The sequence below is a fragment of the Apodemus sylvaticus genome, chromosome 3, assembly GCF_947179515.1.
Source record: "Apodemus sylvaticus chromosome 3, mApoSyl1.1, whole genome shotgun sequence".
NCBI classification, from domain to species: Eukaryota; Metazoa; Chordata; class Mammalia; order Rodentia; family Muridae; genus Apodemus; species Apodemus sylvaticus.
In genome coordinates this window covers 114,533,118-114,558,330 of record NC_067474.1, presented here as the reverse complement: position 1 = coordinate 114,558,330, position 25,213 = coordinate 114,533,118, and the positions used below count along the sequence as shown (strand labels likewise).

The following is a 25,213-nucleotide window of genomic DNA, read 5'->3' as shown; positions in this document are numbered from 1 at the left end:
ATTATGCACATTGCTACTTCCTAATGTGTGTTATCCCATAAACTCCCCTCCCTGCCCAATTACACTGGTTAAATGCCACTATGAATGGCAAGTGGAAAGTTCTGAGGTACAAAACTCTCCTTAAGGAAAAGAACTGTGATGCTAAAAGTACTGGTAAAAATCCTTTGTAACTATGACATATTACAGATGCCCAGAAGCATATAAAGAGGTGCACAGAAACTCAGTTGCAACGCAGCCTTGCTGTGAATGATTGTTTTTACACATGCAATCTTATAAGAGAGTCATTTTACCCAAAATCAAACTGGAAAAGCTATTGTTTCTGACACTGCTTTATCTTGAACTTCACTTTGTAGTCAGCTCTGAAGAAGAGCTTAGTAAAAATGTTAACTTCTGCCATTTTATGTGGTTCTGGCAATAACCACCCTGCTCTGTTAGGAAGCTTCCAATAAATACTTTGGTATAACATTCCATCAGGAAAATGTTTGTCTGTCGCTGGCCCAATATAAAGATTAAATATGATATTAAAGTAAGTTTTTGGATAGTATTATTTCTGTGCTTGTGTGGTAGATTGTATTTTTTGTAGTCTTTATAAAATAGTCACATGTGTATATCTACTACCATATTTGGCCTCTGAGTAAATACACAATTAGAAAAGACCAGAACACCTCAAGGGCAACATATAAAAGCATTTAAAATCATTTCTTTCCATCAGACTATTTTTGAGCTCTGTAGCACGAGTCAAGCCCAAGGGTAGTGATTTGGAAGCAGTCCTGTTGTCTAGTAGAAGTGTAAGTAAGGCAAACGCCAAAAGCAATGTTTCCAGGAGCTGGGAACATGTGGACAGTGAGGATGATCTAATGGAACTCTTTTTATTGAATACAACAAAAAATATTTGCATGAGATGCATTAGGGCACTTAGTCAATCAATCCTCAATCCACCCCTCCCAAAAAAAACCCTCAGAATATAAGAAAAAGACATTTATAATTAATGAAACATATATAGTAGCATAATGATTATGCTATTATATATGCTTTCCTATTTTACATATACTTGCCTATACTTTCAGTAGAGTACAGAAAATTTGAGTTTAAATACTAGTGAACAGCTATTTTCCTCAACTTGATTTTATATTACATTCTTAAACATTAAAAAAAAAATATGTATACTTCTCTGTTTCGTAGTTCGGTAAAACACATGAGCTGTGGCTCTGCTGGATTCTCATTTTTCTTAAGAATATACAAGGCTGTGTCAACCGATAACCAGGGGGAACGTTTTCCTAGAAACACACACAACATCATCACCAACAAAACCCATCTCAGGTCAGGCAAATACTACACAATCTTTTAAGCTCTTTAATCAGTAGATTTTTAAAAAGAAATATACATTCCATTTTCATATACAAATATCTTAATATCTATAATATGTCACTACTATATTTAATTTTATGAGAAACATTCTCTCCATACTCAGTTTCTGAAAAGAATAATTTCTTGTAATCATCAAAGATCCATTTCAAGGGGGCCATGTCCCCATGAGAGAACTCTCACTTAGCATGTACGAGGCCTCGGGTTTGATCTCAGTATGTTCTTCTTAAACAAAGAGCAACGAAAATTAACAGCTGAGGTACAAGACCAAGTCAAACCCGAAGTGAAAGCAAAGCCTTTAATGAAGGAAGGGTGGGCCCAGTGCTGACCCTGCCCTGGGTGATCACAGGAGAAACAATCTGTATCCCTAGATGGACAGGTCACACAATGTCCTACTTAAAATCCTCTGCGGAGATCAAGCTGAAAGTATGTTGTACTGCCAATAAGAAAAAGTGGATCAACTATAAAAACTTATCAGACCTGAGAGCATGTCACAACTAAACAGCTAAGGCCCTTTCCAAGGGAGACAAGGTGACAGCAGGGCTGCAAGCCCTGGGTTTTCTATGGTGGAGCCCAGCAGGAGGTGTTAGGAAAGAAAGAAGGCCTAAGAAATAAAGGGAGAGGATTTTTCAAAAGCAAGAAAGGCAACAAATCTAAGACTCTCTGAGAAGTCACAGAAGATAGATGGCAAACAGTGTACTAGGCCATAACAGAATCAATAACAAAACTCAGATACATATTCAAAAATCATATGCTTGAAAAATCATAATAATAACCAAATATTTTCACTTCTAAAATTTCATTTCTCTTAGTTAAAAAAAAAAAAAAGTTCTCATTATAGCGGAAATCTCTTACAGTTTATATTCTTATGATCATCCCCTGACAACTTCTTGTTTACTCCTCCAGGCCAGGCCACTTACATTCTAAGATTGATTTATTTTATGTGTATGCCTGTCTGCCTGCATGAGTTTATCTGTACCACATGTGTGCAGGAGCCAGGCCAGAAGAGGATGTTGGATTCTGTGGAGCTGAACTTAGCAGCTGCTGTGAGCCTCCTTTTCCATGCTGCGATGGAAGAGCAGTGCATGCTTCCAGCACTAGTCCATGTTTAGCCGCACAGCCCCCAGTCTGTACCCCACACTACACCAGAGCCTCTGACTGCATCATCTGGAGTGCTCAGCCACCTCCTCTGTCCTTCATTTATCCATCCAGGACAACAATGCTTGCTCCATTGCCTCCTGTGAGAGGGCAGCAAAAATGGCTGCCCTCTCTGCATTCACAGTCCTTTACAACATAATTAGACTGCTTCATCAAGAGATAAAGTTTACTTTTCAGTCTTATTGATTTGGACTCTGGGACTTAGGAATAACAGAACTTAACAGAAGTAACATTGTGTAGTTCTGAGAAATCAGCTATTAGGACAATATTCTATGCTTCCACTTTTTTTTTCCCTCCTCAGATTCCTGTCACAATATAAGAAAGTAAAAAAGTACATGCTTGCGTGGTTCACTGGAGGATGAAAGATCATATGGGGCAGTCAAACTGTCCCAGATGGGACTTCACATATAGGGGAACATAGACAATTGTAAAGGCAGTCATTAAGTAACCTGTCACTGACTGCGACCTGAATGGACCCTGCCCAGAAAGGCCCTAACTGGCTCAGACTAAAGTATCCATCTAGCAGTCCAAAGGATCCATAAATGAACCAACTCTTAATTGTTTTAAGCCATTGAATTTGCGAGTATTTTAATTTGTAGCAGTTGATAACTGACATACCTTCTTTAAAATTCTTCCTTCTTAATGAGTCATGTACTTAAACAACTCCATTGGAATGGCAGTCAACACTTCTCAGAACACAATCTTTCTATGCTTTTTATTTTCTCTTCATTTTTCCTTTTGGGATGTGTGTGTGTGTGTGTGTGTGTGTATTTGTGTGTGTACATGTATATACATCTGGAGAGAGAGAGAGAGAGAAAGAGAGAGAGAGAGAGAGAGAGAGAGAGAGAGAGAGAGAGAGAGAGAGAGAGCGCAGAACTTGGACCAAGACCGACTGACTGACTCACGCTTCAGGAGGCTTGGTGACCCTAAACTCACTATGTAGACTACCCTGGCTTTGAACTTGGGCCAGCCCTCCAGCTTCAGCCTCCGGAACACTGGGATTGTAGGTGTGTTCTGCCATCATCACTCCCTTTTTTAGACAATGTCTCATTGTGTATCCCAGGACAACCTGGAACTCATCCTCCTGCCTCAGCATCCCCAGTGCTGAGATTATGAGTGTTCCAGTATGCCAGTTCCTTTTACTGTTTGCGCTTTTATTGCTTCTTCTACTAAAATCTAAGTCCTTGAGAGTAGGTAGGTACTTCAGTCTTTTATGTACTTGAATAAACTGACGGTTAATACCTAGGAATCTCACTAAATATGTGGTGAATATATTAACAAAGGAACTTTCTCCACGAGACTAGAGGACGGACACGGAGCTTGCATGGCCTCTGCGTCACTCATTAACTGATGCTGTCATTATTATTTAAAAGATGTAACAAAAGAAACAAAACCTGCCAATAAATAGGCAATGAATTTTACAATTAAAAAAAGAAACACAAATGGTTAATAACTATTTTATAATTTTATGTCCATTTGTGGTTTTGCCTACAGGTATATTCCAGAGGGTGCTGGATCATCTAGAACTGAAGTTGCAGACAGTTGGGAGCTGCCATGTAAGTGCTGAGATTGAACCAGGTCCTCTAGAAAAGCTGACAATGTCTTACCTGCTGAGCCATCTCTCCAGCTCCATAACTATTTTTAAGAGTTCAATATACCTAAGCCATTGGGCAAATGCAAATTAAAGCTTCTTAGAGAAACTAGCTCACTCCACTTAGAATGGCTCTCTCCAATACTAGAGAGTTTGTGGCAAGAAAGGACTCCTGTAGTCATTGCTGCTGGGTACAAATTACTTAAGCCATTCTGAAAAGTAGTTTAGAGATTTCTTAAAGAATTAAAAATATAACTACCATTTAACTTTCTTTCCTACTCTCGGACATACAGCCAGAGATCTCCATGCCCTACCATAGATACTGGTCCCCATATTAACTGCTGCTTTATTCACTAGTGCAAAGAATTGGAATCAGCCTAGATGTCCATCAACAGACAAATGGATAATGAAAATCTGGTATGTGTTTATGCATATATATGAGTAACTATTCTTTAAAGAAAAATGTAGTCACAAAACTTGCAGGCCTGAGAAGTTTTTTTCTTTGCAATATTTTCAATATCAACATTTAAAATTAAAAATAAAATAAATAAGTCTTTCCAGAACCAGGGGCCACTCCTTCTTTCTTCTTGTACCTCATTTGATGTGTGGATTATGTTTTGGGTATTCCAGTTTTCTAGGTTAATATCCACTTATTAGTGAGTGCATACCATGATTCACCTTTTGAGTCTGGGATACCTCACTTAGTATGATATTCTCTAGCTCCATCCATTTGCCTAAGAATTTCATGAATTCATTGTTTCTAATGGCTGAATAGTACTCCATTGTGTAGATATACCACATTTTTTGCATCCACTCTTCTGTTGAGGGATACCTAGGTTCTTTCCAACATCTGGCAATTATAAATAGGGCTGCTATGAACATAGTAGAACATGTATCCTTATCACATGGTGGGGAGTCTTCTGGGTATATGCCCAGGAGTGGTATAGCAGGATCTTCTGGAAGTGAGGTGCCCAGTTTTCGGAGGAACCGCCAGACTGATTTCCAGAGTGGTTGTACCAATTTGCAACCCCACCAGCAGTGGAGGAGTGTTCCTCTTTCTCCACACCCTCTCCAACACCTGCTGTCTCCTGAATTTTTAATCTTAGCCATTCTGACTGGTGTAAGATGAAATCTTAGGGTTGTTTTGATTTGCATTTCCCTAATGACTAATGAAGTTGAGCATTTTTTAAGATGCTTCTCCGCCATCCGAAGTTCTTCAGGTGAGAATTCTTTGTTTAACTCTGTACCCCATTTTTTAATAGGGTTGTTTGGTTTTCTGGAGTCTAACTTCTTGAGTTCTTTATATATATTGGATATTAGCCCTCTATCTGATGTAGGATTGGTGAAGATCTTTTCCCAATTTGTTGGTTGCCGATTTGTCCTCTTGATGGTGTCCTTTGCCTTACAGAAACTTTCAGCAAAACCAGAACGGGGAAGTGGGAAGGGGTGGGTGGGAGGACAGGGGAAGAGAAGGGGGCTTACGGGACTTTCGGGGAGTGGGGGGGCTAGAAAAGGGGAAATCATTTGAAATGTAAATAAATTATATCGAATAAAAAAAAGAAAAAGAAAAAAATAAATAAATGAATGCTTATTTCTAGATAAAGTTTAACACATAAGAGACCCTAAAGACTCCATTAGAAAACTTGTAAATTTAATAAAAACTGTCAGTAAAGTAGCAGTATACAAGCATACAAAAACCAGTAGCCATCTTCTATACTAATAACAAACATGCTTAGAAAAGAATCAAGAAAACAACCAGTTCACAATTGCCTCAGACCAACAAGAAACCCTAAAACATACCTAACCAAGGGGCAAAAGGCCTCTACAATGAAAGCTTTATTTTTTTTAAATGAATATTATTAGTAAAAAAAATAATTGCAAATAAATAAAAACTTCTTTGTAACTTTAAAACAAAAGATACTAAAGACAACACTGAGAGAGGGAAAGATCCCCCCCCCCCCCCCCCGTGGCTACTAACTGGAAGGCCACATTAATACCTTACCTACAGTAGTCTGCAGACTCAAGGCAATGCCCTCCTGACCTGCAATGCCATTTTTTACAAAACAGAAAGCACAATCTTTGTTTTTCTACATCCTTTGTTTACATTCAAAATGATTTACCCTTTCCTGTGTTTCCCCACTCCCCATGAGTCCCAGAAGCCCTCTTCCCTCCACCTGTTCCCCAATCAACCCCCTCCCACTTCCCTGTCCTGGTAATCCCCTACATTGCTGCATCAAGCCTCAGAAAGCACAATCTTAAAGCTCACAGAGAAGCATAAAACATCCTGGACAGAGAAAATCCTGAGCAAAAAGAATACCTCTGACAAGGATGCAAGCAGAACCGTTATAAACTGCTGGTGTGAGATGCGAACCAAGACACACAGGGAAGTCAATATGGCGGTTCCCTGTGACTCTCAGACTAAGCCTACCATTTGACCCACACGTGTGTCCAATGACAAGAACAGATATATGTAGTATAAATACACATGCAAATACACAGAGGAAAACTCGTTTTTAGCTGTAAAGAGCAAGGTTATGTTGTCTGTTAGGTAGTTAAGTATAATTGGAGATAATCATAAGTGAATTATCATCTCTTTTCTCTTAACTGTTGCAAGATTTTAATAAAAAGCTATTATTAGTTTGAATGTGTGTGAGAGAAAAAAAGACTTGGAGAGGGTCACATGGCAGAGGGCCTGTGTGGAAGTCACAGGCAAGTCCATGGAGTTGGCTCTCTCTCCACCTTTCCAGGGTGGAAGTTTACACTAAATGCTGGGCATCAGGCTTGTGAGGAAACGTCTTTACACGCTGAGCCACACCAATACAGTTCCTAAATCTAATACAGACACAGAAGAACCTGTATGTATATATGTCATACAAGTAGAAGATAAAACTGCTTAAGGTAACAAAAGGAACTAGAGAGAAATGGAAAGGAAAGAAGGAAATTTGAGGGGGGATTTCTTTAATGTATAGAATATTTTCATCAAAATATTCACATGTAACTAAACATATATGAAGAATAAATGTAAAAACTCAAAACTAAATGAAACCATACATTTTGTCACAGAATATTTTCTTACCTAGAATGAGAAAATACAAAGTATTTTTAGGGAGGATATAACTTGGTATTTAAAAATAAAAATAGATGAGTCTTGTGGCATACTCCTTTACTCCCAGGTGGATCTCTGTAAATTCAAAGCCAGCCTAGTCTACAAAGTGAGTTCCAGAACATCCAGAGGTTTACAGTAAAACCCTGCCCACAAACAAACAAACAAACAAACAGGAAATATGAACTTGCCTTCAACTTGACTCAGATATAAAGGCTTAATTGTTAGGAAAAGCACAGATCTCTGAGCTATGTGCATTTTGTACTGATGACTAACGACTTCACCATCTTCTTCTAAAAAGAAGCAGCCTTTTGACTGTGCACACTGCCAATCCTGAAACAAAAGGAAATGATTTCAAACAGTAGTTATTAAATGTTCCAGCATGCGTACTGAAGAGAAGCCAAGGGATGATCTAAAGGAAATGTCCAATAGAAGGAAGCTATTGCTGTCTGGGAGTGTACAACCATAGAAGATAAAGTCCAGAAATGAATAAATCAATCATTATTATTAGTGGTGTGTGTGTGCATGCATGTGCGTGCATATTAGAATCTGCATGCATATTTGAGAGAAAGAAAGAAAGAGAGAGAGAGAGAGAGAGAGAGAGAGAGAGAGAGATTATTGTGGCTAGGTTAAGAAAGAGAATACACACAAAATTACTATACTCCCAGTTCCAAAAAGAGTGCCTAGTACAATGTTGTTGCTCAATAAATATTTGATTGGTGGAAGGCAATGATATAAACTGAGCAGGTGACAACAAACAATTATCATTTCCTATATTCTATTTTTAAAAATATTTATTTTTATTTCTTAAAATTATGTATATGTGTATGAGTTTATGCCAACAAGTACAGTGCCTGTGAAAAGGAGAGTGACAGACACCCTGCAGCTGGAGCTGCTGTCAGTTGTGTGCAGCCTGATGGGAGTGCTGGGAACCAAATGTGGGTCATCTGTAAGAGTAGGATGTGCTCTGGGAACCAAATGTGGGTCATCTGTAAGAGTAGGATGTGCTCTGAGAACCAAATGTGGGTCATCTGTAAGAGTAGGATGTGCTCTAGGAACCAAATGTGGGTCATCTGTAAGAGTAGGATGTGCTCTGAGAACCAAATGTGGGTCATCTGTAAGAGTAGGATGTGCTCTGAACAGCTGAGCCATCTCTGCCGCTCTAATCACCATTATTTAGAGGATAAAAAGTTAGGAAAATGCAACATGAAAGACAATTACAAATATACATCTGTCCCAGTCCAGGTGAGCTCAGCGTTAGGAGCATAATAGTAATGAAGAAGGATTACTAAAATGAAGACAAAAAGGGAAAGGAACAAGAGTCTGTACTTAAAAATTAGTTACACAACAACCCACATAGCCATTTCAATTTTGGTAAGCAGAAATGAAAGTTTATAAATTAAAGTTTCATTGATACTAAAAATACACTGAAAACAGGGCCTGGTAGGGTCCCCTGAAATCCTGCCACTCAGGGGCTAGAGCAGGACTGTGCTCTGAGACAAGTCTGGGTGCAAAACCTTGTCTGAAACTTTTTTCTTTTTTTTTTTTTAAGAAAAGGGAGGAGGGGGATCTGGTAAAACTGTCAGCTGGCCAAATCCCTTCACTTCACAGAAATTAAGTAAAATTTGAAAACACCACATTGGGCACATAGTACAAGACAGTTTACTGAGCTATCAAAATTTGTCATTACCATAAATGTGTGGAAATGCTTTTCACTTTAGTTAGTGAACTCATTAGAAGACATATTTCTGTACTTTTCCTTTTGATCTCCAAAAACTAAAGTACTGACGAGGACTGAAGTGACTTTATAATAAAATTCTGACTACTTCTCTGAAGGATATTTAGATATCTGTAACTTCAAGGAATTAATAACATTGATAATGATTCAAAAGATCCACATTAGACATAGAGTAATAACTCACACTATGCACAATGAAAAAGCAAGACTAAAAATTATTTACATCAAGAATACTTGCTCACTCTCTTCTTTTCTTTTTAGCTCCAGCTGTCCTAGAAACTACTGTGTAGGCCAGGCTTCCTTGAACTCACAGACATCTGCCTGCTTCTGCTTCCCAGAATCGGGGACTTAAAGCCAAAGGCATGGGACACCACACCTTAATTGCAAAAAAATCCTTAAATGCAAAGCTGTGCTAGTGTATATTTATATAAAATTTTTATTATGTAAGTAATAATTTCTTTTGTTTTTTTGGGGGGGGTTGGTTTTTTTTTGTTTTTTGTTTTTTTTTTTGTTTGTTTGTTTGTTTGTTTGGATTTTTTTGTTTTTTTCAAGACAAGGTTTCTCTATGTAGCCCTGGAACTCACTCTGTAGACCAGGCTGGCCTTGAACTCAGAAATCTGCCTGCCTCTGCCTCCCAGATTGCTGGGATTACAGGCATGTGCCACCACCACCCGGCTATTTTAAATATATTTATATATTTAAGACAAAATTTAGGATAAAAAGTCCCTATAATTCTGCTAGCGTATTGTGATTATAAGATAATCTTTTCTAATACAAACCTTTATAGAAATCAAGTTTTATAGTATAAAAAACGCCATGTTCTTCTGGTTTTTAAAATTTAATCCTCCCCTTTAATCCCAGCACTCGGAAGGCAGAGGCAGGTGGATTTCTGAGTTTGAGGCCAGCCTGGTCTACAGAGTGAGTTCCAGGACAGCCAGGGCTACAGAGAGAAACCCTGCCTAAAAAAAAAAATAATAATAATCCTACATAAAAATATTTGCTGTTGAAAAATAAAGTATTAGACATTCAGTTCATTTCCAATTTCTCATCAGCAAAAAGTAATCTTCACATGAATACTGTTTTATTTAAACATTTTTCTCCTAAAAAAATAATTTCTCTAAAAAGAAATCCTAGAGAAAAAGTATAGTTTTAAACCTATTAATATGCATCCCATAATTATAACTTGCTTCCGTGGCATTATGCTATTTTTATAAGACCACCAGTGGTATAAAATATAATAATTTTGTAATAAAACTTGGTGAAACTATGTTATGAAAAAAATTGAGGATTGTGGAGAAAGATTTTCTAATCAGAGCATGGGAACATAAAACAGTGTTGTGCTTATTTTATATGTCAGATGTGACTGACAGCAAACAATGGGATTTTAATAACTTTTACATTAATTAGAATTTCGATTATACTTTCAGAGATTAACATTCTGCCATGTTTTTAGTTTTTTGTTTCTTTTCATGTGAACTGCCTATTGATCTCCTAGTTTCAAACTTATATTGCAGACTTGGCAATTTCTTATAATATTTTAATAAATTATTTTAGATATCAATACCTTTGTAAGCACTGATGTATCTACTTGTTATTTTTTATTTTATGCTTGGTTATTTCTCAGTTGATGTAAATCCACCCTTTTTGGGTCAGCACCTCACTTTATAGGCAACACTAGCCTTATACTTACAGCAATCTTTCTGCCTCATCCTCTTGAGTGCTGATATAACAAGCATGAATTACCACATTTATCTAGTATTTTTTAACTTTCTTTTTATTATTATTATTGTTTTATAATTTATTGGATATTTTAATTTTTACATTTCAAATGTTGTCCCCCATCCCGGTTTTTCCTCTGCAAGCCCCATATCCCATCCTTCTCCCCCGCCTTAAATCTGGGTTAAAATTTTTGAGAAGGGTGAGTGGTCCCATACCTCAACCAGGGGCTGTGCATATCCACTGGATATGGTCTCTACAGGTTCTCTCTCCCCTGTGTTGGGTATCTCAGCTAATGTCATCCCTGTTGGATCCTGGGAATCTCTTGCTTCCCTGGCATCTGGGACTTTCTAGTGTCTATCCCCAGTTCCCCACCCCCTACTGTTACACATCTCTGTTCAATTTTCTGACCCTCAAATCAGTTTTGATTACAGACTCTGTTCCATCAGGTGTTCCTTAGGAATACATGCTTTAAATTTACCTACCTGCAGTGGTAAAGGATAATAAAAATTACATAATATAGGTTGAATATCTCTATCTAAAATCTTGTGGGCCAGAAGTGTTCCAGATAATGCTTTTTTTCTTCAAGTTTTGGAAAATCTGTTTACACATAACATAGTGTCTTTGAGGTGAGACCCAAGTCTAAACATGAGGTACTTTACCCATAGCCTAAGCATGTAGCACACACCTAATGCCCAAAGTACAACCATCACATGAAGTCAGGTGTGGAGCTTTGTCTTGTGGTAGCATGTTAGTGTTTGCAATTTGGGGGTGGGGTTGGATAATTTTAAATTTTGTGTTTTCACATCAAGGATGACTTGAAAAGGCAATTAGAACATCCTTTTTGGTAGATAGGAGAAGCCTCAAAAACAACATGGCAAGGATGATGATGGCATAGTTCTCAGTGACTTCAAAGGCCTCTCTCTAGTAGCACTAGATTTATTCTGGGTTCTGCTTTATTTTGCATTTAAATATATGCCATAACTATTGGGCATGGTGGCTTTGCTATAATCCTAATACTTGGCAGAAACAGGAGGATGGCAGCAACTTTGAGGCCACTTTGGAGTACAGAGTTCCAGGACAGCCAGGCCTGCACAGCAAGATCCTCCCTCAAAATTAAAGACACCAACAAAAGCACTACCATGATTTCCTAAAGTAGGCTTTAAACCAAGTCTCATGTTTATATTATAATCAAATCATCTGCAACATAAAATATACACAGTGAATTGTAGAATGATGGACCATTATCATTCTGAATGACCTCAACACTTAAGGGCTAGAACAAACTTAAGTGTTTCACTTTTTTTTAATTTAAAAAGTGAAAATGTTGGAAGTTAGTCACATTTTTTATATTTGTATCATAATCATGTGCATAGTAGCACTCCATATTTGGGGGGTTTGCTCCCTCCTTCCACTGGGGAATTAAACTCAAGTTGCCAAACTCTTACCTGCTGAGCCTTTTGAGCACCCTAAAGGAACTTTTCTATTTTAATTCACTGTGTTTAGTATATTAGAGGTTAGTGTGATTTGTGCCATCAGGAAAACTAATGAAAGAAGTTGTCTGTGGCAGACAGCTCCTTTGCAGGCCGTGCTGTGGGCTGATAGATGACTTTAAAAATCTTGCTGAGAAGGCTAACATTTTTATCAGAGACCTTTCCCAAGTTCCAGTTCTGGAAAAAAAAGCTACAATAGAAAATAATTTGTAAGTTTCAAAAAGAGGTTGGAAGACTGCCAACCTCCATACAGAGGGTAATAGGACTGGAAACAACAGGGAAAGTTATACAAAAGTAAGGAAAGTGCCACATGATTGACACCAAGTGAACACTAGTGAACAGTAACACTGTTCTGAGCAGGGCACATCACTAGGATATCTTGGAGCAATACCATTTAAAAAGAGACACTTGGTATCTTAAGATCTACAAAACTTATTACACACATAACTCTTATTCAATTTGAAATTTTTATTTAAAACAGGACTTTCAATAACACAAAGGGTTTTTTGTTTGTTTGTTTTTGGTTGGTTGGTTGGTTTTGGTTGTTATTTTATTGGTCATGGAGCCAGAAATGTTATGAATTAAAAGTTAAAAAAATACTAAAAATTTGCCTGAATTATTCAATAAATCAATTTGAATGGAATGTAGACCAGGTTGATAGTTTTAGCTTTTATGAGAGAAGAAAAGTACACTGATTTTAACATGTTTTTACAATAATAGAAAAGGAAATTCTATGTGTGACATTTTTTTCCACAAATAAAACAGCTTGTAATTCTTAGAGTGGGCATGAGGTGGTGCTAGATTCTACCAATTCAAGAGTTTTCCTATAAATGCAAACAACTGTTATTTCACTGTGGTTCACAGATTTTACTTATTTCATTCATAAGAAATAAGACAATACTAAAGGCACAAACTACAGATTTTAAATTTTAAAAAGTGATCAAAACAAACATACCAATTAAGTTACATCTTTCTGGGTCACTCTGGTAAACCCTGTCCTCACATGTAATTTTACATTATCAGCAATCTAGGTGAGCAATAGTTAGTAAGTGGATGTGCCACAGATCACAGCATGACCAAGATCCTTATGTCACATTTTTATCGGGAGATATTTGCTTTCATTGTGTTGAAGAAGTAGATAAAAAACATTGTTAACCTTTTTGTTATTTAAGAATACTTAAAAATATAAAAGGTTAAATAGATGATTTATAAAAGAAAACTAATATGGATTATCATTTAATTGACAGATTAAAGTGCTTAATGTTTTGAAAAAGAAACATAACTGGTACTTTGACCAAAATTAAGACTGAACCTCTTTCAATTTGTTTAATATATCTGTATACATGATTAGATGATATATATTGTTTTATAGAGAAATTTGTGTATATATTTCATATGCATATGGATTATAGACATATAACATCTTGTAAATACATATATCTTGATGCTATATATGTGGTGTATTATAAATATATATATATATGTGTGTGTGTGTGTGTGTGTGTGTATTTGTATGTGTATGTGTGTGTGTATATCATGTACCTATCATATAAAATATATTTCTAAGATACATATTTAGGCAAATCCCAATTAGGAGTATGAATATAGGCAGTGTTACATCTCTGAGGATACAACTGCTGACTGTGGCCTACTCTAATTTCAGTCATGCCCGATTTTATAGCAAGGAACTTAAAGCTACTAGTCTCTCAAGAGAAAATTCTTGACATTTCTTGAACATTACAGACCATAACTAGATAGAATTCAGGATTAAAAAGAGAAGGGTAATGCAGTCTTGAAGTATGACCAATAGAAGCCATGTATAGACAGTCTCTGTAAAGTGCTTATTTTCCTCCTGTAATTCAATTCTTTTATAAATGTATGGATATAGGATGTACAATCTGACTGCTCAGCATGGTGCCTATAGTTCCAGATACTCAAATATCTGCTTGATCCGGCAAGCTAGAGGACAGCCTGGACAAACACAGCAAGACCATGCCTTTAAAAGTGAACAAAAGCATAGAAGAAAGGAAGAAATGGTGGAAGGAAGGAAGGGAGGGAGGGAGGGAGAGAGAGAGCTGGAAGGCAGGCGGCAGGACAGGGTTTTAACTCTGGCTTCTGCTTGCCCCGCTGCAACAATTTCACACGTTTAAGCTGCTCGCCTTCTGTGCACTTTCGCACTTCTGTGTTCCATATAGACCAAGGTCACCATCTGGCTTAGAGTACTTGAAAAAGATTAATTTCGCTGTCTTATTAGTAATTTATTTTGAATTTTCATAACTGAACACTCACTAGAATGGTTATAAATGTATATAGCATCCTAGTACGCCCAGCCCATCCAGCGCTGGGGAGAGAAGCAGGAGGAACAGGAACTCAGGGCCATCCTTGATGACACAGTCTGCAGCCAGCCTGTAACAGGCTGTCACAGAAACCCAAAATAATAATAATTCTGGCTCACTTTATCTAAGAAACACCAGATAGAAAACAAAGAATATTGAAAAACACAAGGTAAGCATTTCTAAAAGAAATTAATATTTATATTAAAGTCATGGATTAAAAAGTTGACTCAGGTGAGTCAGGTGAGTCTCCCATTTCCATTCACAACCTAATACAAAGATCGCTTTCCTTCACGTAGACTTTCACTGTCTCATTTCCATAAAAAGAATTGTAGTCATGTCTTAGCTCTATAATACTTTCTGTATTTAAGAGACTATGTCCCTAGTACTATACTAAATGCTTTGAAAAAGATTTACATCTCTTAAAATACATAAAATAAAATTATTCCCAAGTCCCAGTTAAGGAAAGTCAGACTGAAAAAAAGAGGCTATTAAACTTACTCCATTTACATAATCATTAGGGGAACAGCCAGGATTTACTCTGAGGTCTGTTCATCCTGAGCTTGGAATTGATGAAGATCAATTCTAAGAAGACTCTTTTTACAAAGTATCCAATCAATAAATATTTATTATAAGAATCGTCATAACGATGAAATACTATGCCATACTACCTTGGCATATGACAGCTTATAATTAAATGGAAATTTTTAATTCAAGGTCTGTATTTTGAACTAAGAAAAATAATCGACACAATTTACTTGATTAGAAATTATTAGGTGGTGATGCCAGCATTCAGGAGGCAGAGGCAGGCAGATCTTTGAGTTCAAGGCCAGCCTGATCTACAGAGCAAGTTACTAGGTAACCAGAGCTACACAGAGAAACCCTGTCTTGGGAAAAAAAAAAAAAGAAAGAAAGAAAAATAATTATTTGTTGCATTGAAAAAAGTAATTGTATTTATATGGTTAATTTATATTATTTAATCTCTACATGATGACTAAAATATACTTTAGAATTAGGTAAATCATAATTAATCAAGCTAATATTTTAACATTTACCTTAATTATAAAATACCAAAAGGTTCAATTGGTGAAAACTAATATTGTTGGAACATGAAATCTGTGTGAGCCTACTGGACAGGCACACCAAATTGCTTAGGGTGTATAGAATCCTAAACAGTCAGAGGAAAATTCCTTAGAGATGATGTTTTAAAATTTTAATATAGAACAAATGTCACTGTCTAGCAATTTAAAGATATAAGGGACTTCAGAGTTCAATAACAAATACAGAGTTGTTATTTGAAACAAGAATGCAGCTCTGGAGAACAATCAGTTCAGTTCTCTAGCAGCAGTTAGAGTGTGTGGTCATAACCATTTCCCCCCTTCACAGAGGTCTCCAGGTGCACATTCTTAATGTATCCTAGCACTTTCCAGTTAATGTTTTATATTTCTGTAGCTATTATTTTCTGCTGAAAGAAAACTAGTAAAAGTTGAGTCTAGAAAGGGAAAACAAAGGAAGAAGATCAATATTAACACTCTACAAATATTGACTTAGCAAAGTGACTTTCTGGTCTTTCTCTCACAGGAATTGATATTGAATCAATGATTTATTTAAGAAGCTTCTAAGGAAAGTATTTGCCAAACAAAAAAAATTTTACTTGCTAAGGTCCACAGTTAATTAATCTATTTATCAATTTCAAAAACTCAAGAGTCACTATTTTTAAACTAAAGACCTTATATATAATAATATTCTTACTCATTATTTTTACTTTAAAATATCACAACCAGGGTCAGCAAGATAGCTCAGCAGACAAAAATGTCTACAGACAAAGCACACATCCAAGTTCCATCCCGGATCCCACATGTTGGAGGGTAAGAACCTACTATCACAAGCTGCCCTCTACCTCCACATGTGTGCCACGGATGCTCCTGCTGCCCCGCCACACAGATCAATAGACAGACAGACAGACAGACAGACAGATAATATCTAATTTAAAATATTACAAATAGAGATGCTACATTCTATAGAAAAAACTCAAATTAGTTCACAAACTCCATTGGTTCCCTGTAGACATTTAATGATTATTAATAATCTTAAAGTCAAATACTTTTCAGAAAAAGTTGTATTGTTCATTTAAAGTACTATACCTTTAAGTTTGGCTCAGTTAGCGTTGATTCTCGGTTATTGTTAGCACTCATGGTCATTGTGAAGGAAACAGATGTTTTGAACTTTCTAGTAGTTGACAGTAAGGCATGGCTTGAGTCACCTGTAAAGAGTAATGTCATTCGGTAAGCAGAAGCAGTGTATTTCTTTTTTTTTTTCTTTTTTTTTCTTTTCTATTTTTAGTTTTTCAAGACAGGGTTTCTCTGTGTAGCCCTGGCAGTCCTGGAACTCACTCTGTAGACTAGGCTGACCTCGAACTCAGAAATCCACCTGCCTCTGCCTCCCAAGTGTGGGGATTACAGGTGTGCACCACCACCACCCAGCTAGTGGTATTTCTAAACACAGTGTCACACTGTCTATGTATCAATGTCACTCTCTCTGTTCTTCCTATTTAAATGCAATCAGAGGTTTTATACTGACCAGGCTTTAATGGTTCTTAATTTATGTGCTACTAATATAAGATTCTTTATTTCAATATGTCACCTTTTAGTCTGAAATTTTAGTTTTAATAAAATATAATGAGCCTAGCCAAGTAAAGTTCCATAATAAAAATTTTATTCTAGTAGATTTTTACTGCTAGGAAAGTCTAGAAATGGTGGCTAATTCTTGGATTCTCAGTTACCTTATCATTGATAACCTGAGATGAAAGGACAATTTTGTTTGAATTATGAGCCACCATTTCTGATGAGGAAATTATTCGTACTGAGAGTAAATACCTTTGCTTGAGAATGTTTCTTGGTCATTTTTTCTTATGATTCTAGGTGATGGCTTTGGTGCTGGTGACAGAGCCCTTTCAGGGGACCCTTCGATGTGGCTTCCAAACTGTTGACGCCTCAGTTTACTGTCAGCCTCCAGTCTTTCTAGTGTAGTCTTGAGACATTGCTCACTGGTTGTCATGTATAATTTACAAAACTAAAGGAAATGGAAAAAGTCAGCTGTGGATAAAACGCTATGTTTGGTAGTCCTATATTTGGGAGGCAAGGGAGACAAATATACATTAGTAGGCAAGGAGGAGGCTTGTGCTGAAACGCATTTCTTACTTTACTTGGTGCTCATGCTAGTTTCCTGAACCAGACTGCCCAGCCCCAAGTGACTTACTGAAATGTAGCCATCAATCAGTGAGGTCACACTCTGAGTCAAAACAAATGGTACACCAGGAGAGGTGATATATATATTTTTTACAAGACACATAGACTTGCATTTGTTCTAAATAATTTTTATGAGTGTGCCACCATAGAAAAGGGTCATTTCTGAAGGGAGTCTCTATGCTTGTTTGTATACCTGTATGTGGGTGTATATGCATCTTAACTTGGTTGTACAGACAGAATGGCCCTTATTCAAAATGCTGGGACCAAGAACATTTTGGATGACTTCCGATTTTGGAGCATTTGCTGACATATAGTAGGATATCTTGATGATTCTGAGTTACTTAGGAAAATCACTTATGTTTCATATGGTGCATATACAAATAGCCCAGAGGGAATTTTGTCCACTATTTTTAGGAGGTTTCACATGCACTCACACATGGTATTTGGAGCATTTCATATGTTGCACATTCAGATTTGGGATGTTACCCTACATTATTTTTATATCATCAGTTCATAATTGTGGAACTCAAGAGGATAAATTGAAAGTATAATGGGCATACAGTACACAACTGTGTCCTTGAAAATATTAAAATAATAGTCATATAGGGACTGGAGTTGATCTTCATGGTACAGTGTTTATCAGGTATGAGGCCCAGGGTTGAATACAACAATAATGAGCCACTTGTTGGATGATGTCTAATCATTTCACAATGTATGTATAGGTCAAAAGCATCTTTGCATACACTGTAAATATATATCATTTTCTCAGTTATGCCTTAGCAGTGGTGAGGAAAATTAAAATTCCCTACAGAGCATGCAAGTTTATATCAATATGGACTTATCTACCTTAATGTAGTCAAACTTTCCATTAGCATTTACATCAGCCAAATTTATTACAGCATTTACTTCTTCCTGAGTCATCTTCTCACCTCTCTAAAAATAAAATAAGATTTATTTTAAAACAAGTAATTAATGCTTTGCTATTCAGTGATTGAATTAGTCAATAATTTACATATTCATAAAAAATATGTTTTTCATTTATGATAGTTTCATTATGTAGTCCTGACTGACATGGAAGTTCCTATAAAGACCTGGCTGGTCTGTAACTCACAGAGATATGCCAGCCTCTGTCCCTCATGTGTTGGGATTAAAGGCATGGGTTACAGGGCTCAATTGAAAATAAATTTTAATCCCTTCTACAAATAAGTTTGGATATGGTTTCATTGTAAGTCAAAATGAGAATTATATTAAGAAATAATGAGATTACATTAAATAAAATTTCACAAACATTTGTGAAAATATGCTTAATTTCCATTTTAAAATTTATATTACAGAGTCTGTAATAATGAATACTATAGTAAAGTAATAAGATCTTCTAAAAGTATTCAAGAAATAAAATAAGATGAGCTTGGTGATACACACCTTTAATCCCAGTGCAGGAAGGCAGAGGCAGGAGGATCTCTGACTTCAAGGCCAGCCTGGTCTACAAAGCCAGTTCCAGGACATCCAGGGCTACACAGAGTAACCTGTCTTAAAAAAAAAAAAATAACAACAACAACAAAAAAGAAACAAAATAATTTCTAATCACATTTATACTAACTTTCCTTTACTAATCACAGGAAGGACTCATTATGGATGGTCCAAGTTCTGAGCAGTAAAGAATTACACAGGTATCACAGAGACTGAAACACAGGCTCAATGTTTTACTTCCCGGTTTATTTACAAAGCACTTTTAATGCTTTATAAATACTACATACCACTATTTGAGAGAATACTTACTTTAATGTGGATTTTGGCAGCCAAAGCTTGACTCCAGTTGCTTTACAAATCCCCACAGTATAAAAGTCTCCCAGGTCTTACCTTTGTTAGATAGTTATGTAGGTCTGAGTGTAGAATAGCGCCATCGTCATTTATATCTAACTTTTTAAATGACTTTAGCAATTCTGCTTTTGAAGTAGGTTTTTCCTTGCTTAAAATTATACAAAAATCATCAAAATTTAGTTTGGCAGTTTGAGGAGTCCAATACTTATTAATGGTCTTTTGGGATGGATTTCTTCCTGCATGCTGAAGAGCTGGCCAATTAAAAAAAAAAAAGGATATGTTACTATAACATTTGGAATGATATTTGAGTATTCTTTTTCTTCAATCCCCATTTATTTTTAAGCATATCCAATATATGTTAGTACATCACCATTGTTGTTGATTATATAGTTAATTAAATGTATGTTTTAGTCTCTAAAGCAAATATATATATATATTTGTGTATATATATATTGTGTATACACACACACACACACAAACTAAAGAGAACTATCAAAGATCAGCTTTGGCACCAGAGGGTACACTGAGTCAGGCAGCAAGGTGTGGCATCAACAATTGAAGTCAGTGCTCATAGCAGCTGACCAGGGTCAGCCCTATTAGGGCTGACAGGAATTGGTCCTAATAGCGATCAATGGGGGCTGCTGCCTATGGCAGCAAGTGATTAGAGAAAAACATGGGGGCACAAACACACACACACACACAAACACACACACACACACACACACACACATACACGAGAGAGAGAGAGAGAGAGAGAGAGAGAGAGAGAGAGAGAGAGAGAGAGAGAGATTTTCTAAGAACAATCACCACAAAAGCATATTTTTCAAAAACAGATTAAAATCATTACATGAGAGGAAATTACAACAGGATTACTGATTATGTGTACCTTTTTTGAAACTCACTAAACAATTCTCATCTATCTTTTAACAAGCTGACTGTAACCCCAAAGCAATAACGCTTCCGCCATAGATTAACAAAGTTTAAGCAGACCAAGTCTATCGCAGTGACATTCTCCTGGGTCTTGGCTGACAATGATCTGTACTTACGGAGGAACAGAGTAGCGTCTATGCCTCATTTGTAAAGTCTTGATCAGCTAGGCTGGTTAATCATCTGGTCTGAGTTCTTATACCCATAATGGAATTATTTATTCTTTATTCATAATCTATTTCATGGTGCACACCCAAAACCTGTTAAGACATCCCTAGATCATAAGATCAAGGAACTCAGGCAGGCCCAACCTGGAGAGAATGCTTTGTGTGATCATTAACTTGCCCCAAGCTTATTTTTCTTGCTGCTACAATTCTGTGCTTGCAATAAAGAACGCTGCCTGCGCTCCTTTCTCTGACGCACACAGCTCTTGCCATTCTGTAAGAGGCACATGCTAGTCTTGAGTCTAACTTTAAACTTACTTTTTTAAAAAGATATATTTACTTTATCTATATGAATACACTGCTGCTGTTTTTAGGCACACCAGAAGAGAGCATCGGATCTCATTACAGATGGTTGTGAGTCACCATGTGATCACTGGGAATTGAACTCAGGACCTCTGGAAGAGCAGTCAGTGCTCTTAACAGCTGAGCCATCTCTCCAGCCCAACTTTAAACTTTCTATCAACTACCCCAACTTCCAAAAATTATTTAAATCAAGCCAACTTCCTAAAACTACTTAAATCAGATTAGGAATTCCATAAAATCATTAATTCATCTAAACAGCATTATCTCAAAAACTTTCATCTTCCTTTTGAGCAAGTTTCCCAAAGAAACTTGATCTGTTGATCTGTGGAAACTTGCTCAACAGAGTGAGCTATCACCCAGGAAGTAATCACATCAGATTGTGAGGTTCTCCCAGTTTCCACTCACACCAAACCAATAAATGAGAAATATGGCAATGACAAACTTGACAAGGCACATCAGTAACAAGAAGCAATCCTGGGACAAAGTCTCTGGGGCCATGCCTTTCCAAGTTGAACCCATTGTAGCCAAGCAACACAGTTGGCTGTCTCCAGGGAGCACACTTGTCCACTGAAGTTCTTCCTGCACGGTGTCTACCAGGGACTTGATATATTAGTGGCAGAACTGAATTGTTTTCTTCTTCTATCTGTTTTCAACCTACATAACTGTTATCTGGTTTACTTAAGGGCATTATTTTTTGAAGCAGGTTCTCACACTGTAGCCCAGGCCAGACTGGGACTCATTTAGTACATCTGGTTCCACCTTGAGCTTGATTTGATCCTCTTGCCTCTGCCTCCGAAGTGACAGACCTGCTGGGACTAGCCCTTCACCTGGCAGTTCCAGCTAGTTATATAAGAACTTTTAGAGAACACACAGTTCACTGAATTTTTTCGAGAGCACATTTTTAACCACAAAAAGCATAAATGAGTAGTTTTTCAGAATGGACAAATATTTTGATGAAGGGAAAAACTCATTTGAGAATTTTAATGTCAACAGGATGTAGTAGCTAAAATGCTCACCAAAGCTAGGTAGTAAGAGTTCCAGACAATCAAACATGTTCCAAATGTCAAATATATGCACAAAAGTATCCATTTTTAGGGCTAGTGAGATGGCTCAGCAAATGAAGGGATTTGTCACTAAAACTGACAACCTGAGTTCTCCCTCTAGGATCCACACAGCGGAAAGAACCAACTTCCATAAGTTGTTCTCTGACTTCTATCAGCTTGGGCACGTGCATGTGCACACAAAGAAGCACCACACAGGCAAGCGTGAGCATATGTGAACACAGACACATACTTAATCAAACATACTAATTTTAGGAAGCATCCATTGTAATTATGACTCTGTTAGAAATCAAAGAAAGCTGATAAACCTTGAAAAGAGTATCACAGAGACACTACCATCACATGGTTTTCATTTCTAACTGTATCTATGTCTGTAAAAGAGTTACAACCTCTGAAAGGATCTGTTTATTTACATATGTCACACAATACTAAACACAATTATAGACACTTTGTTCAGTTGAATACAAATGATATAATGATTTGTGAATGAACTTCTACATATTACTTTTATAACTATCTAACTATCTATAATGAACTAATGAATTTCTGAACCACCAGAAGGGAAAAATGATTAAATTTCTAAAGCTATGTGTTTTGGATTGTGCTACCAACTTTTATTATAAAACATTTCTAACTATTTTGGGTAGGAATATATAATATATATGTGTGTCATAAATCAACATTAAAATGATTATCTGAATTTTCTACAATTTAATCTAATACAGTTTAGTAAATAAGGCAATTCAGAGATATATCCATAAAGAAATATAAACTAGATCAACATAATAAATACAAATATTTGAATTAATTATTGGGCACTCATTGCACAAAATAATATATAGGGTGACTTTGTTTGTCCAGAGAAACAAACTTTTTTGGGTCCAAAGTTCTGTGATATAATTGCAAATTCTACATCTTTTAAAATATATTACAGCTTATATAGTTATTCTTGCAGTTATTATCATTATTCTTATTACTATTATTATTATATTATTTTTATTTGTATGTATGCCTACATATGCATGCAACAGCAAAAATATGGAGTTCAGATGACAACTGTAATTGGTTCTATCCTTCTCCCACGTGGGTTCTTAGGACTAAACTCAAGTCCTCAAGCTTTATGGCAAGCACCTCTACCTAGTGAGTCATTTCTCTGGCCTATGTAAAGTCTCCATGTTAAGAGTAACATTGCTACTTGTAATGATGACTTCTGCTTGAAGAACTCACATTGACAGTGTGTCAGTGTACTGCACTTAGAACTGAAACACACTAGAAGGGAAACAAGAATCACAGTCAACAGATTTAGGTTTTTAATATTATTTATTGTTGGCTGTGTGTGTGTGCAAGTGCATATGTGTGTAATTTATTTTCTCCTTCCACTCTGTGGGTCCCAGGGATGCAACTCCTGTTGTCAAGTTTGACAGTAGATACCCTTAGCCACTGAGTTATGTCATGGTCCTGTGAACAGCAGTTTTCATTGTAGTACCAATCATTGTCTGTCTACTTACAAGACCTTTATGGAAATGGAGAACATTGCACTTTTTTTTTCACATTTTGGATACAGAAAAAAATCATTATTATGCTGCCCTAGGAATAAAGAAAAAGTATTTGCCTAGTATGTAAACAAAAATGTAACCATAATTCATCTGCCAACAGAATTAGAGAAGTGGCACATGCATTTAGGAATGCATCCCCAGTCAACTCAACCAACTAGCATGGGAAATAAACGAGAACCTAGATGAAGCAGTAAATTGAAAGCTAAAAATCTGTTGGAGAAGGAAATTATTTTGGTCAAGACTTAGAAAAAACATCTTACAACGAAACAGAACCTCAGCAAACATCACTTGCTGCTATCTCCAGTAACAAAAGAAATGGTTGTCCTGTGGTCCTTGTTCATGCTGTGTCCATCGTCCCCTCCCCAGGTCAGCATCTCATACCTCCTGTTTAGAAGATCCATCTCCACTATAGCTCAGGCTGGCCTCAAACTTAAGATAATCCTCCTGCTTCAGCTTCCTGAGGGCTGGGATGATGAGCTGTACCTTCATGCCTAACTACTATAATTACCACCTAAGAGTCTTCTAGATGCGGGTTTTGTGGGTTTTTTGTTTTTTGTTTTGTTTGTTTGTTTGTTTGCTTTTCTGAAATGCTGAAGATTGGCCTCCAGGCCTGTGCAAATGTTCCTACCACTGAGCTCTATCACCAGCTCTAAAAACTATTAAAGATAATTGTCTCAAAATAAAGCTAATTATGCCAAAATATGTACTTAGAAGTAGATATCTCTACATCTGAGAAGAGTTTACTAAGTATAGATGTTTAAAGACTGACATCTATATATTAATCTTTTGTTTAAGTTTTTCCATGTATCTGTAATGTATTGTGCTACTGTGTCTGACTCTGAATGGAAATGTCAGAGCATTTATGTTATGTGCTAAGGAAATATACAGGGAAAATAGCAGTAAGAAGGACATATCCTATGCACATTATACCTTTGTAAACGCTATCGTTAGCCCAACAGTGTGACAAAGAACAATCCACTTTAAACCAAAACTACATGTAGCACTGGAAATGCTAAAACCTACCCATAATTTCACAGGATCAGCAGTATCTAATTAACACATTTTAATTAACAATTCAAGTACTACACTAAAGCAAGGTGTGCTAAAAGTTTTCAACTTAACAAATTCATTGTCTATTTTCAAAAGAACAAAAGCTTAAGTACTTTAGCAACAGCATCAAATTGGAATTTTAATTAACTGGATTTCTGCCTATACTATTTAATATATGCCAGTTAAATACAAATATTTAAAATTCAAGATGAAAGTTTGCTAATTTTAAAATTGCTTACACTACGTGCATTTGTTCTTAAACTACTTAATAAAGGTCTTTTATTTAGATAGCAAATATATTTTAATCTTGTCAATTTTTTAAACATTCCTCCAAATGAATTTTCTCAGAAAGATCATATGCATAAAAACCTAAGACATTTCTACAGAAACATAGCAGAATTTTAGTATAAGGAAATTAGTTCTAATGAAGGCAAAGAGTTCCATTTCTTCTTCTCATGTTAGCCTAGATAAAACTGCCAAGAGTCACATGCATTCCCTGCTATCACCATTTACCACTTGCTCCTGA

The 25,213-nt window shown here is 36.4% G+C and overlaps 1 protein-coding gene across 4 annotated transcripts in view; it reads right to left on the bottom strand.

The window, feature by feature from the left end:
- The window catches only part of Efcab7 (EF-hand calcium binding domain 7), a 69,107-nt gene that overhangs the window by 18,749 nt on the left and 25,145 nt on the right, over positions 1–25,213 (bottom strand). For all 4 annotated transcript variants that reach the window (XM_052176833.1, XM_052176832.1, XM_052176830.1 and 1 more), the window contains exons 3-8: positions 19,606–19,817; positions 18,592–18,678; positions 17,374–17,569; positions 16,642–16,760; positions 7,409–7,550; positions 1,168–1,277 (exon numbers count right to left, since the gene is read on the bottom strand). In XM_052176833.1, the coding sequence (XP_052032793.1) occupies positions 1,168–1,277; positions 7,409–7,550; positions 16,642–16,760; positions 17,374–17,569; positions 18,592–18,678; positions 19,606–19,817 (866 nt within the window). The remainder of the gene's footprint in view (positions 1–1,167; positions 1,278–7,408; positions 7,551–16,641; positions 16,761–17,373; positions 17,570–18,591; positions 18,679–19,605; positions 19,818–25,213) is intronic.